This window comes from Periplaneta americana, chromosome 2, assembly GCF_040183065.1.
Source record: "Periplaneta americana isolate PAMFEO1 chromosome 2, P.americana_PAMFEO1_priV1, whole genome shotgun sequence".
NCBI classification, from domain to species: Eukaryota; Metazoa; Arthropoda; class Insecta; order Blattodea; family Blattidae; genus Periplaneta; species Periplaneta americana.
In genome coordinates, this window is record NC_091118.1 from 34,464,189 (window position 1) to 34,476,694 (window position 12,506).

The 12,506-nt window shown below is 37.7% G+C and overlaps 1 protein-coding gene across 2 annotated transcripts in view; it reads right to left on the minus strand.

Annotated features, from left to right (window-relative positions):
* The window catches only part of ago (F-box and WD-40 domain protein 7), a 40,627-nt gene extending 29,235 nt beyond the window's left edge, over positions 1-11,392 (minus strand). Inside the window, exons 1-2 of one of the 2 annotated variants that reach the window (XM_069815061.1) lie at positions 11,289-11,392; positions 9,930-10,334 (exon numbers count right to left, since the gene is read on the minus strand). In XM_069815061.1, the coding sequence (XP_069671162.1) occupies positions 9,930-10,316 (387 nt within the window). In that variant the 5' untranslated portion in view covers positions 10,317-10,334; positions 11,289-11,392. Of the gene's footprint in view, positions 1-9,929; positions 10,335-11,121; positions 11,142-11,288 lie in introns of those variants that run through there. The other variant, XM_069815071.1, reaches the window with a different exon arrangement.
* Between the last annotated feature and the right edge of the window lie 1,114 nt (positions 11,393-12,506).

The following is a 12,506-nucleotide window of genomic DNA, read 5'->3' on the forward strand; positions in this document are numbered from 1 at the left end:
GATCTTTCACTGCAAACCCCGTTTTCTCCAATCTTTCCTACTTTCTGCCTTCCTCTTTGGTTCCTCATTGATCTTAATGTCGTCTGTCACCAGATATCTTCTTCAACCCCGAAATCTTCTCCCGTTCACCATTCCTTCCAGTGCATCCTTCAGTAGGCAGTTTCTTCTCAGCCAATGACCCATCCAATTTCTTTTCCTCTTCCTGATCAGTTTCGGCATCATTCTTTTTTCACCCATTCTTTCCAACACAGCTTCATTTCTTATCCCGTGTGTCCACTCCACATGCTCCATTCTTCTCCATATTCACATTTCAAATGCTTCTGTTCACTTCTCTTCACTTCGTCGTAATGTCCATGTTTCAGCCCCATACAATGCCACACTCCATACAAAGCACTTTACTAGTCTCTTCCTTAGTTCTTTTTCCACAGATCTGCAGAAGATGCACCTTTTTCTATTAAAAGCTTCCTTGGCGATTACCATCCTCTTTTTGACTTCGTGGCAGCAGCTCATGTTATTATTACTTACTTACAAATGGCTTTTAAGGAACCCGGCGGTTCATTGCCGCCCTCACATAAGTCTGCCATCGGTCCCTATCCTGTGCAAGATTAATCCCGTCTCTATCATCATATTCCACCTCCCTCAAATCCATTTTAATATTATCCTCCCATCTACGTCTCGGCCTTCCCAAAGGACTTTTTCCCTCTGGTCTCCCAACTAACACTCTATATGCATTTCAGGATTCGCCCATACGTGCTACATACCCTGCCCATCTCAAATGTCTGGATTTAATGTTCCTAATTAAGTCAGGTGAAGAATACAATCAATGTGTGCAGCTCTGTGTTGTGTAACTTTCTCCATTCTCCTGTAACTTCATCCCTCTTAGCTCCAAATATTTTCCTAAGAACCTTATTCTCAAACACTCAATCTCTGTTCCTCTCTCAAAGTGAGAGTTCAAGTTTCACAACCATACAGAACAACCGGTAATATAACTGTTTTATAAATTATTATACACGACAAATTTAGAAATTTCTTTAGTGTGCTGTAAACCTACGATACAGGACACACGGCTTTACTTCTCTTTTGGAGGAAGCCATGCTAATAATGTTATAATCTTAAAAAAAAATCATTCTTGGTTGGGTTTAAACCCACGAACCTCAGACTCAAAAGCCAGTATGGTAAATGCAATGCAATCTTTATTTAGACCAAATACATACTTATTGTGAAAGTAAAGAGGAAGTTCTGAAAGTATAGATATCTATACTGGTTGACTAGTATCTACCTTTATTTTTAACTTTATGGTCGACTAAATATTTATAGCCGAGTTACACAGTTTACTGTATGCAAACTAACTTATAGGTTATCTACAAACAAAAAGGGAACTTGGAGATTAATTTTAATAAGACAGTGTATGTCAACATTGCACCAGATGGCAATGATCTGCTGATAACCCCATATACATACAAAGTAGATATGTGAGTCAGAAAACGCCAAATATCACGCTTATGCAATAAGATTACCTGTTTGTAAGCCAGTTTTTACACCAGTCACTGATCACAACTACACTGCCATTTGACACCAAACGGCATTAGGTGAGGCCAGTTATAAGAGCGATATCAAAGGTTTCTAGCCTATTTAAGAAATCTTGCCTTATTTACAGCAGATATTGCAAATGATCTCCTTCGGCACATACACAGTCACTGTCTCCAACTCATCGCATAATCCGGTGACAAAAATTTAATCCATCATACTGGTACTGCCTTTATCACTAGCAACAAGCTGGGGTACTAGGTTGTTTTATATAGTTTTAATTTTGTAGCATTTCCTGCTGATGATATAGATCAGTGGTATTCAGTCTATGGTACACATACCCTGGGGTTGTGTGAAGAGGTAAGCATTCCGGGCAGGGCATAGTTGCACCACACAGTCAGATAAAATGCAGCATATAAAAAAGGGTCCCTGTTTTGTGGGCATAGTTGCGCCCTGTTCCCATCAGGTAGAGAAAAAGGCATGGCATAGTTGCGCTCCGTTCCCTTCAGGTAGAGAAAAGGTCATGGCATAGTTGCGCCCCGATGAAATAGGTAGAGAAAAAGACACTACGGAAACTCGAGCCTCGCAATCAACCAACCTTATTGATTTCTTATTCGATTTACATTCATTATCGATACCGTTAAAATGAACACCATGAAGTTGGCAGTATTTTATTAACTGTTTTTCTACTGTTTATGCAGTGATTATCGATAGCCTACCGTTAAAATGAACACCATGAAGTTGGCAGTACTTTATTAACTGTTTATCTACTGTTTATGCAGTGATTATCAATAGCCTACCGTTAAAATGAACACCATGAAGTTGGCAGTACTTTATTAACTGTTTATCTACTGTTTATGCAGTGATTATCAATAGCCTACCGTTAAAATGAACACCATGAAGTTGGCAGTACTTTATTAACTGTTTATCTACTGTTTATGCAATGATTATCAATAGCCTACCGTTAAAATGAACACCATGAAGTTGGCAGTACTTTATTAACTGTTTATCTACTGTTTATGCAGTGATTATCAATAGCCTACCGTTAAAATGAACACCATGAAGTTGGCAGTACTTTATTAACTGACATATTCAAATGAGTGAGCCGTTAGAATATGGGGCCTTAGCAGTCTTGACATTTTATTAGTGATTTTCACACTGTCTGTGGCGTATAGTGAGGTTAATTTAAAATGAATGTTAAGTTTAGCGAAAAGGGTGAAGAGTTAATAATTGATAATGGTTCTAAGTTTCAATTTTCGAAACCCTGTACCGTAGGGTTAAGATATCGATGTAGAAACAAAAAATGGAGTTATTTATTGTGTGTGATCAATAAAAAAAGTGTTATTTTAAATAGCAAAATTGATCATATGCTAGGCCTACCTGATTTCAATGCAGCTATCACTGTAATATTTTTAAGTAATTTATTTATTTTATGACAATCACTTTCGTGTGTACTATGCTCATCGGGGCGCAACTATGCCATGTCCCATCTGCTACCTGATTTCTTCAGGGCGCAACTATGCCATGTCCCATCTGCTACCTGATTTCTTCAGGGCACAATTATGCCATGCCTAGGCCTCCCAATTGACCGCGAGGCGCAACTATACCATACCGCACATTCCACTGACTCACTAACATATATGTAAAAATGCTGACGTATTTTATTATGTCTGTTGATAATTATTTCAATTGACATATTTTCATTGTTTTTTGTCATTTCTCATATTAATTACAATGTTATTTGGGAGTACGAAGGTAAAAAAAAAATATATTTTGGGGTATGCTAGCAAAAAAGATTAAAGACGACTGATTTAGATATTCCAGTCTCTTGAGCAAGACATTTAAATGATTTTGTTGGTGCATGTTCTAACTGTTCACCTATCTCTTTAGTTTCTGCTCTTTTGAAACCCAGCATTTTACGTTTTGCTTCTTTTCAAGCAATGTTCTTCAATCTCTCAAACCTTTGAACAGTTTCTCTACTCGGAATATTAGTGTCAGGAATTTAATTTCAAAACAGTCTTACTGCCCTACCAGCTGACTCAGTTTTAGCAAATATATCGCACAGAAAAACTTGTTGTTGTAAAGAATATTTCGTAGATGGCATTTCAATTTCCTCGTTACAAAGACTCTAAGTCTATCCATTACTTAAGAAACATTAAACTATTATCTCATAAATTCCACCATTGTGGAGTAATGGTTAGCATGCCTGACCATAAAACAGGCGGGCCCGCATTCAAATCCTGGTTAAGACAAGTTATAATAAAAAGAGAAATGTGTACAGTCGTGCAGAAAAGTTTGTTCAAGTCAACCATCTTTGCTAATGATATCAATGATTTTGTCCTTATGGTGCACCATAAGATATGATATCTATCACACTGTTTGTTACATAGAAGACATTATCACCTTCATTTCATTCAGATGCTAGATAACCATAGCAGTTTAAAAAGCGTCATGAAATAAACCACTTAAAATAAAAACAAATTATCTCATAATGCCAGAAACACCAGAATCATGCATCTGTAAGCTTATTAACTTAGTGTAGAACTTATTGATAATAATAATATTGAACTGCCCCCCCCCCATTGAGGGTAGCCCTTATGGACTCAGTATATTCTCAAAAAAAATTAATATACATATGTAAACAGAGATATTAAATTTTAAAGAAGGGAAACAAAGAAAAGTGCGTGAAAAATTACAATTGCTATTAATGTGGCACCATGTGATTAATTAGGATTTGGCAGGATTTTTTAACACAATTATCACAATGTCATCCCTCAGAGATGTTGGCAGAGCAAACTGCCGTCGAAATTCTTCGAAAAAAGCTGGTATAGTCCCTCGAGCACCTATGAGCAAGGCGAATACCTCAACGTGAATTAAGGCATATTTCAGCTTGAAATAGTTGACTCTAGGCTCATAGATCGACTTCTTCTCAAGGTGGACCTCGGTTGACTGATGACATTCTACTTCAAGACGTATCCTGGGGTCCACAATGATGCCCTGTTTAGTGTCACCATTGTACACTAAAATATCTACTCATCTCTACCCATATTCAGCTAGACAGGAGATTTCTTCTTCTACTATCCAGCCTTTATTTCTTAATGCGGCAGCAATTTTGGATCTTATTAAGATGATGTCTAGAGTTCCTCAAGAGCAATCCCTGTTCACAGAATCCCAAGACGTGTGCTAAACAAAGGTACTCAAATGACTATATCTTGACCTTACCAGTTGGCGACACTACACCCAGTAACAGATAGCGGGGAAAGTTGACTCAGAAACGAAAAATATCACAGCACATGCTATTTTAAGATTAAATAGCATAGGTGAGAGGACTGCAATTGTAAATCGACCAAAGACATTGTGACTGACTACCTATGCAGCATCTGGTGAGACAGGAATATGCTAAAAAAAAAATCTAATGTACACATAGGGAGATACAGTCAACTCCGGTTATAGTGAACCTCTGCAGACCAGCATATTTCGTTCACTATATCCGAGGTTCACTAAAACCGAAGTGTCTCCTTTCATACTACTAAAGTTGCTACAATACAGTATTTTTTTTAGTTGGTTATTTAACGACGCTGTATCAACTACGAAGTTATTTAGCGTCGATGAGATTGGTGATAGTGAGATGGTATTTGGCGAGATCAGGCCGAGGATTCGCCATAGATTACCTGGTATTTACCTTACAGTTGGGGAAAACCTCGGAAAAAACCCAACCAGGTAATCAGCCAAGCGGGGATCGAACTCACGCCCGAGCACAACTTCAGGCTGGCAGGCAAGTGCCTTAACTGACTGAGCCACGCCGGTGGCTCACATACAGTATTAATGCCCATTTGGGACAAACCACGTTCAATATCAGTACTAATGTTTGCTGTATCTTCCAACTTATACACTTTACGCTTCGACATCCTGATGTTCACAGTTCGAAATTTGAATCTAATCTGGCCATGTAGGTAGTAGGCACTGATCGATTTCGCACCTCTTCCCACTAGAGGTATGCTACTGTGTACTCGGCCTTGGAATTTCTCCGGGTTCACTCTTACAAAGATGCGGGAGGAAGGGTTGAGGACCATTATACTCTAATCCTTCTTGTAGTTACCCATTGGTCATCACTTTATTCCCTTTTACAAAAGAAAACACTTTTTCTAATAATAACCTTTTTTAAAGGGGTTAGAACTAATCCTTTCTATATCCCTCACTGCATACACTATTCTCTTTAACATGTTTCAAGTTGATTAGGAAGCTGAACAAATCCTTTGTCTTTCAATGCACTTAAAAGAGTAGAAGATTTGAGATTTTGTTCTGAACATATTCTTGGAAGTTTATAGGAGAAAGGGTTTCCTAAATTACCATTTTGTCCATTTTAAAATTACATTTTCTTGGGGACATTCTAGTTTTAGGTTCATTATAACCGAAGTGAGGGTTCACTATAAACGGAAATATTAATGTACTTTTTAATGCATGCGGGTCAGAACCAACACTATAGCTGAATGTTCACTATATCCAGGCTGACTGTATATGAAATACATAAAGTATGATTCAGGAGGAATAGTAGGCTAAATATTTTAGGGGGTGGTAGTACTATGGACTATTCTGAGTAAAAAAATTTCGTATGAACATGTGTTAAATTTTCAATGGGTGTGGAGACAAAGCTGTTTGATTATCACGTCTACATATGTTGTTGTTGTTTCAATGCCTTGCACCTAGCAATGAAGCCATTAGCATTCGTGCTCTCCAATACATCTGGGCTACAGTGTCTTCTGCAGATAGTGCATTGCAGGTCTTCAAGTTTGGCAGAATCATACATATAAAAGCCTTACAAATGGTACGAAGGAATGACAAATGACTACATACAAAGAGATTGTATGTGTTAGTCTTCTGAGATCGTCTGGGAACAGCACTGTTCATAATGAAGGTAGAGAAACAGCTGTTTGTAGTTCCCTTGGCTACAAGGATAAGCATGTTCTTCCAGTATGATGGAGCCCTTGTACATTTTAGGCACCAGGTAACATATCATCTACAGTCTATACAAAACTAGAAAGGTATTGACAGTTCAGCGGCTTCTAAGCGTTACCATGGCAAGCACTCAAACTAGCCAATCAGAGATCATGACAACAGGCCGACGTTGCCGACTGTTTTGCAGCAAGCACATGGTGCCAGTTGCTTTGTTCGGAAGTGTTGAACCTTCTTTACTGTGATACACCAAGTATGGTATTGGTGTTCTATCATAGCTATTGTTTTCGTAGATATTTTGTTGTTGATGAAGGTAGAATTAGTTTGAGTTTAATTTTAAATTTAATTTAGTTGTGAGTGTATTTGTAACGCGATTTATAGTGCCCATATGTTTCATTTATACGATGTCGCAAGGCATCACTCCTGCAGATAGCGGCACAAAAACAACCACAGGCTCAGAGGGAGAAAGGAGTGATACAAGGGACAGCAAGAGGTCTAGACGTAACGGAAAAAATGCATCTCTTACAAGTCAGGTGAGAGAAATGGTTTGTAATGTGCGGGACTATTTCGAGAAAGAAGGTTACAATGGTAGGCCTCTTATTCCTGTACAACAGATGGTAAATAGCACTGCAAAGGCTCTTAAAATAGGAAAGAACACCATCTTTAAAATAGGAAAGGAGAAATTTAAATTGAATGAGCAACAGGCTGGACCTTCCTGATTTGAAACCCCAGGAAAGAAAAGGAAAGTGGAAAAGCGGGTGACAAATTTAGATGTCTTTCAAAAGGATGCAATCTAGCGATATGTATATTTCTATTACTGACAGAAGGAGCATCCTATGTTAAAAAAGTTGCAAACTTCGCTTCGAGATGCGTATCTTTTCCACGGCAGTGTTTCTTCTCTGCACACTGTCTTAAAGAATATAGGTTTCAAGTATACATTTTTTTTATTTTAGTAGGTTATTTTACGACGCTTTATCAGCATCTTTGGTTATTTAGCGTCTGAATGAGATGAAGGTGATAATGCCGGTGAAATGAGTCCAGGGTCCAGCACCGAAAGTTACCCAGCATTTGCTCATATTGGGTTGAGGGAAAACCCCGGAAAAAACCTCAACCAGGTAACTTGCCCCGACCGGGAATCGAACCCGGGCCACCTGGTTTCGCGGCCAGATGCGCTGACCGTTACTCCACAGGTGTGGACTCAAGTATACAAAAATCAATGGTCGTACGGTATTAATGGAGAGAACTTATTGCTTACACACTATGTACATTTATTTGTCAGTGCTGTGTACCATATTTGCATTCATTCATACGTGTATTATTATTATTATTATTATTACTATTATTATTATTATATTATTATTATTATTATTATTATTATTATTATTATTATTATTATTTTGGTCTGGTCAAAGACTACCGTATGATACAAATTTATGAGTTTACGATTTCGTGTCAGCTGCTTAGTTCCGACATGGCAGACAGGCGGCGCAAAGAGCCGCACTGCATTACCGCACAACTTCACAACGTCACTCCCTTCCCGCATGTGCGAGAGAGAACTGCCAATACCTTTCTAGTTTTGTATAGATTGTAAATTACACACTCCCCAAATAACGGATTAGCTGCGATGGTCACGTGCATTGGCCATCAAAGTCCCCAGGCCTTACTTCTGTCGATTTTTGTCTGAGGGAGGTGGATGAAAGACGAAGTATACAAAAACAAAATACAGTACACACACGGGATGATTTAGTCACTTGCATTTATGAATAATGCTGCCCTCATAAAAGAATGACAAGATGACCTCAGAAGAGTAACAAGGACTAATAATTCAATTCATAAATTTAGAAAACATTTCATTCAAAACATAGCCTAGGTTTTTTTAGTTGGTTATTTAATGACGCTGTATCAACTGCTAGGTTATTTACCATCGATGGGATTGGTGTTAGCAAGATAGTATTTGGGGAGATGAGGCCGAGAATTAGCAATAGATTATCTAACATTCGCCTTATGGTTGGGGAAAATCTCGGGGGAAAAAACCAACCAAGTAATCAGCCAAAACGGGAATTGAACCTGTGCCCGAGCACACTATGGATCAGTAGGCAAGCACCTCAGCTGACAGAGCTATGCCAGTGGCCACCACAACTTAGGTTGGCCTAAATACCTAATTTGAGGTTCATCACTGAATTGTACAAGAAATAATTATACCAGAATTATTACTAGGCCTACATCATATGTCACATACTTAGTAGTATTTTATTCAATGACTGTTTCAAACTGCAAAGGGCATACAGATCGATATTCAACGTAGACGAAAAATGGTAGACAAATGTTGCCCAGAGTTTTCTACCAGAGACACGGTTCCTTTATATGTAGCAATTCTACAAAACGGTAGTACTCAAAGCATCATTTTCTTTCCAGAGGAAACCAAGCTCAGGATTTTATCGTCCTTACACAAAGGTTATCTTTGAATATGACTAAAGCCCGGTTCTCATGGTGCTTGTTTCCTTGCTGGTCAGCAAGCTTGGTGCTATGATGAGTACGCCACTGGCTCCTGTGTTTGTTACTATGTTGGTTACTGTTTCATACGCACACAGTTCAAATTAGAAAATCATCTGCTGCTTCATCAGTTGCCAACACTCATGATGAAAAAGAAACTAAACCATGAGACAAAAACACCTGAAGCCCTACATTAACAATAGTAAATGTTGTAATAAAGTAATTAAACCGAAGTGTAAAACAGCTTCAATATTTAATTGCTATTTCTTAAAAACTAAGGAATACAGGGGGAAAAAAAAAAACAGAATTAGTTGCAAAACAATGAACATGGCAACACGGTTCAGAGGTGATATTATATTATCATCTTTGGTTCCAACATGGAAGCTAATACGAAATAATAATAATAATAATAATAATAATAATAATAATAATAATAATAATAATGAGGCATGACAGCCCATAAAGGACCATGACCGAATAAATAATAATAATAATAATAATAATAATGAGCCATGAAGGACCATGGCCGACCAGCCAGCTGCTAGTCTCACGTCCACATGCCGAAGCAGAGGTGGACGATCATCAGAATGGAGATATCGTGTTGTTAGCACGATGATCCCCCAGCCAATATAGCTGGCTTTCATAACCGAATTTCACTGCCTATCGTAGCTCCCCAAGTGCATCATGATGCTGGATGGGCACTGGTCCCATACACTGGTCGAAATTTCATGAGAAAAGTTCTTCCCCCATGAGGAGTCGAACCAGCGCATATTCCGTAACACGAGTCCTAGGCAGGATGTCTTAGACAATGATGCCTCGGCGCAGGCCTGACCTAAATTATTTGCTTAGTTTTCAAAATTAGTTTAATATTACACAGTGTCAATGCCCTACTTAATCTTGACAGTTTGTTAAACAGAACAAATGACCAAATTCTTATAAATATTAACAATACTCACCCAGATCCTGGAGTTTATGGCACTCGTGCTATTGGCAGCAGATGGCAACACAGCAGTTCCCTCACTAGATTGTAGTTTGTCCAACAGTTTGTCCTCCTCATCCTCCCCCGCACTCCCCTCCTCCCCATCATCAAAGTCCTCCCAAACCTCCTCTTCACACTCCTCAGCATGACAGCTTCCATCGTCACCTTCCTCAGTGTCCACCGAGCACTTATCTCCCACCACAGTGTTTTCACTCTCACCACACACCCTAGAGGGGCCAGCACCCTCTTTTCCTTCTGTTAATGTGTCCGTTAACTCCAGGCACACGGTCTCTGTTGGGCTAGGACTCGTACACTCAGTCTTATTGTTCGACGATGCATTTGCAGAAGAACATGATGCAGCCATTCTACATTAAATGGTATCCTGGTGAAAAACATCAAACATTCTTCACATGGCACAAACAACTGAACACATTAACGAAGGCATGCAACTGTACTGTGTAAGTTAAAGAGTTTCTATGCAACTAAATTAGCCTATGTTACATTTTAAGACTCGAAATACTTCTACAACAAATTAGACTCTGCGGTCGCTTCGCGTAACTCCCAAAAGTAACAAACTTGTTAATGTGGTCTATGCCTTACGGCCTATACTATTCAGCAAACACAAAGTAAGGTTACAATACAACACATTATAGTCACAATATCACATTCAGAAAGAGGTCTAAAATGAAATTAACACATTGTTCATATAAATTTGAAACTTGTTTAAGGTTTCATAATCATATTTACATGCGTTAACTGTAGATATATATGCTTTCTTAATCAGGTAGTACAAAATCCACTGACAAAATGCCATGTGTTGAGACAAATGCTTATTTCGTACGTACTTTGAACCACTCACTTAAAATTATCGACCACATGCAAGTTGTATGCTATTGCTGTATAATATTCAGAACACATATTCATGAAACGCGCACATAATAAACACAAAACCTCGAATTCCTTTGCATATACCCAGTAGAGTATTCAAATGCTGGTAGCATTCAAATATTTTTTCTGCGATGTCCAGCGTTTTCGGGTTACAAATAAAGGGATATGTACACAAACACTGATGATTATATTTAAAACTGAGATCAATTTAAGATGATTTCTAATATACTCCCATACGGCCGTGCCCAAGCCCGAGGATAGGGTAGGACCTAAGAGCTCACCCGATATTCTAGGTTGGATTATACACCTCATTTTACGGTAGAGAACCATGAAAACCACTGAACAAATTAACATTGACATAAAAAACAGAGTCTGCATAAGGTTGTGAATTATGAACCTAAGAAACGAATTATGTTCGGGGCAAGTGAATCAAGAGAAGTTTACGAACCCTTTCCCTGATTAGGCAGCCATACTTCATGGTCAAATCATAGACACCGCCATCTATCGGTGGGAAATAGATGTTGCTGCACACTGTTGTACACAGGCTTCTCTTCACGTCTTTCTGTATGAAGTCATGACAAATGTATACAGAAAATGTGAATTACAAAGAAATTTACCATATTGAACGCAAATATTTTTTTTTCAATTTAATTTAACAATTTTTATCCTATTATGACTATAATATTATCAGGATAATTCCCGCGAAAATTTTAAAATGTACTAAAATATCATAATATATTAACGTTAAAGATATTAATTTACAAAAAAATAAAACTATTTCATCCGATTTCGAAACCTGGGTCTTTATCATTCGTTAACAGATCAAATATAGTATTATATCACCTTTGCACACCATAAACAATTAATAAACGATGTCTAGCAAATGACACAGATTGTGCCGCAAATTTGATATAGGAACTAAAATGACGACATAGAATGAACACAATTTATTAAAAGAAATAATAAATCAGTGAATATGTTTCTGAGTACATAAGGTATCACATGATATGCTAACAAAAATATTTAAAGATGTGGATACATGTTATTGTAGTAGGTTGTAATTATTAAATAAAATACAACTACAAAGTATTTATATGGAAATAATTATGTGTTGTGAATACTGTATTAACGATAATTAGTAACAATTCGAAAAATGAAAATAATTTCAGAATTCAAACAGAATTGAGAAAATCTTCTTATCTACATACACTTGCTGAAAACATTTCCTCTTGATGCAAAAATGTCATAACAAAATCTTCAGCTAAATTTGAAGTACTGCTGAGCAATACTAGAAAACAAGACTGACGACTACACCTCTCATTAGTTAATGCATGGCTCCACAGTTAAATGGCACAGTTATTCCTCATCCAGAAATGTTGTCATCCTGTACAGGGTGGAAGTGAAATAGCTTGCAGATTTTCAGAGCGAATAGCTTATGTTGTAGCCTATGTAACAAAAAAAACTATAATATCATATTTGTGAAAAGTTCGTAATTCTTTCTTTTTCAGAAAAAAAATGTTTTTTTTTTCTTCCAAATGTTTAACAACCTCTTATATCCCTCTGGCATATTTCAATAGCGTGGAAGGTTTTCGTGTAAATTTAATTTTAAAAACCTCTAATTTCAAGCCACTCCACGATGCGAGCAGGTTACAACGTCGCGTCAGAG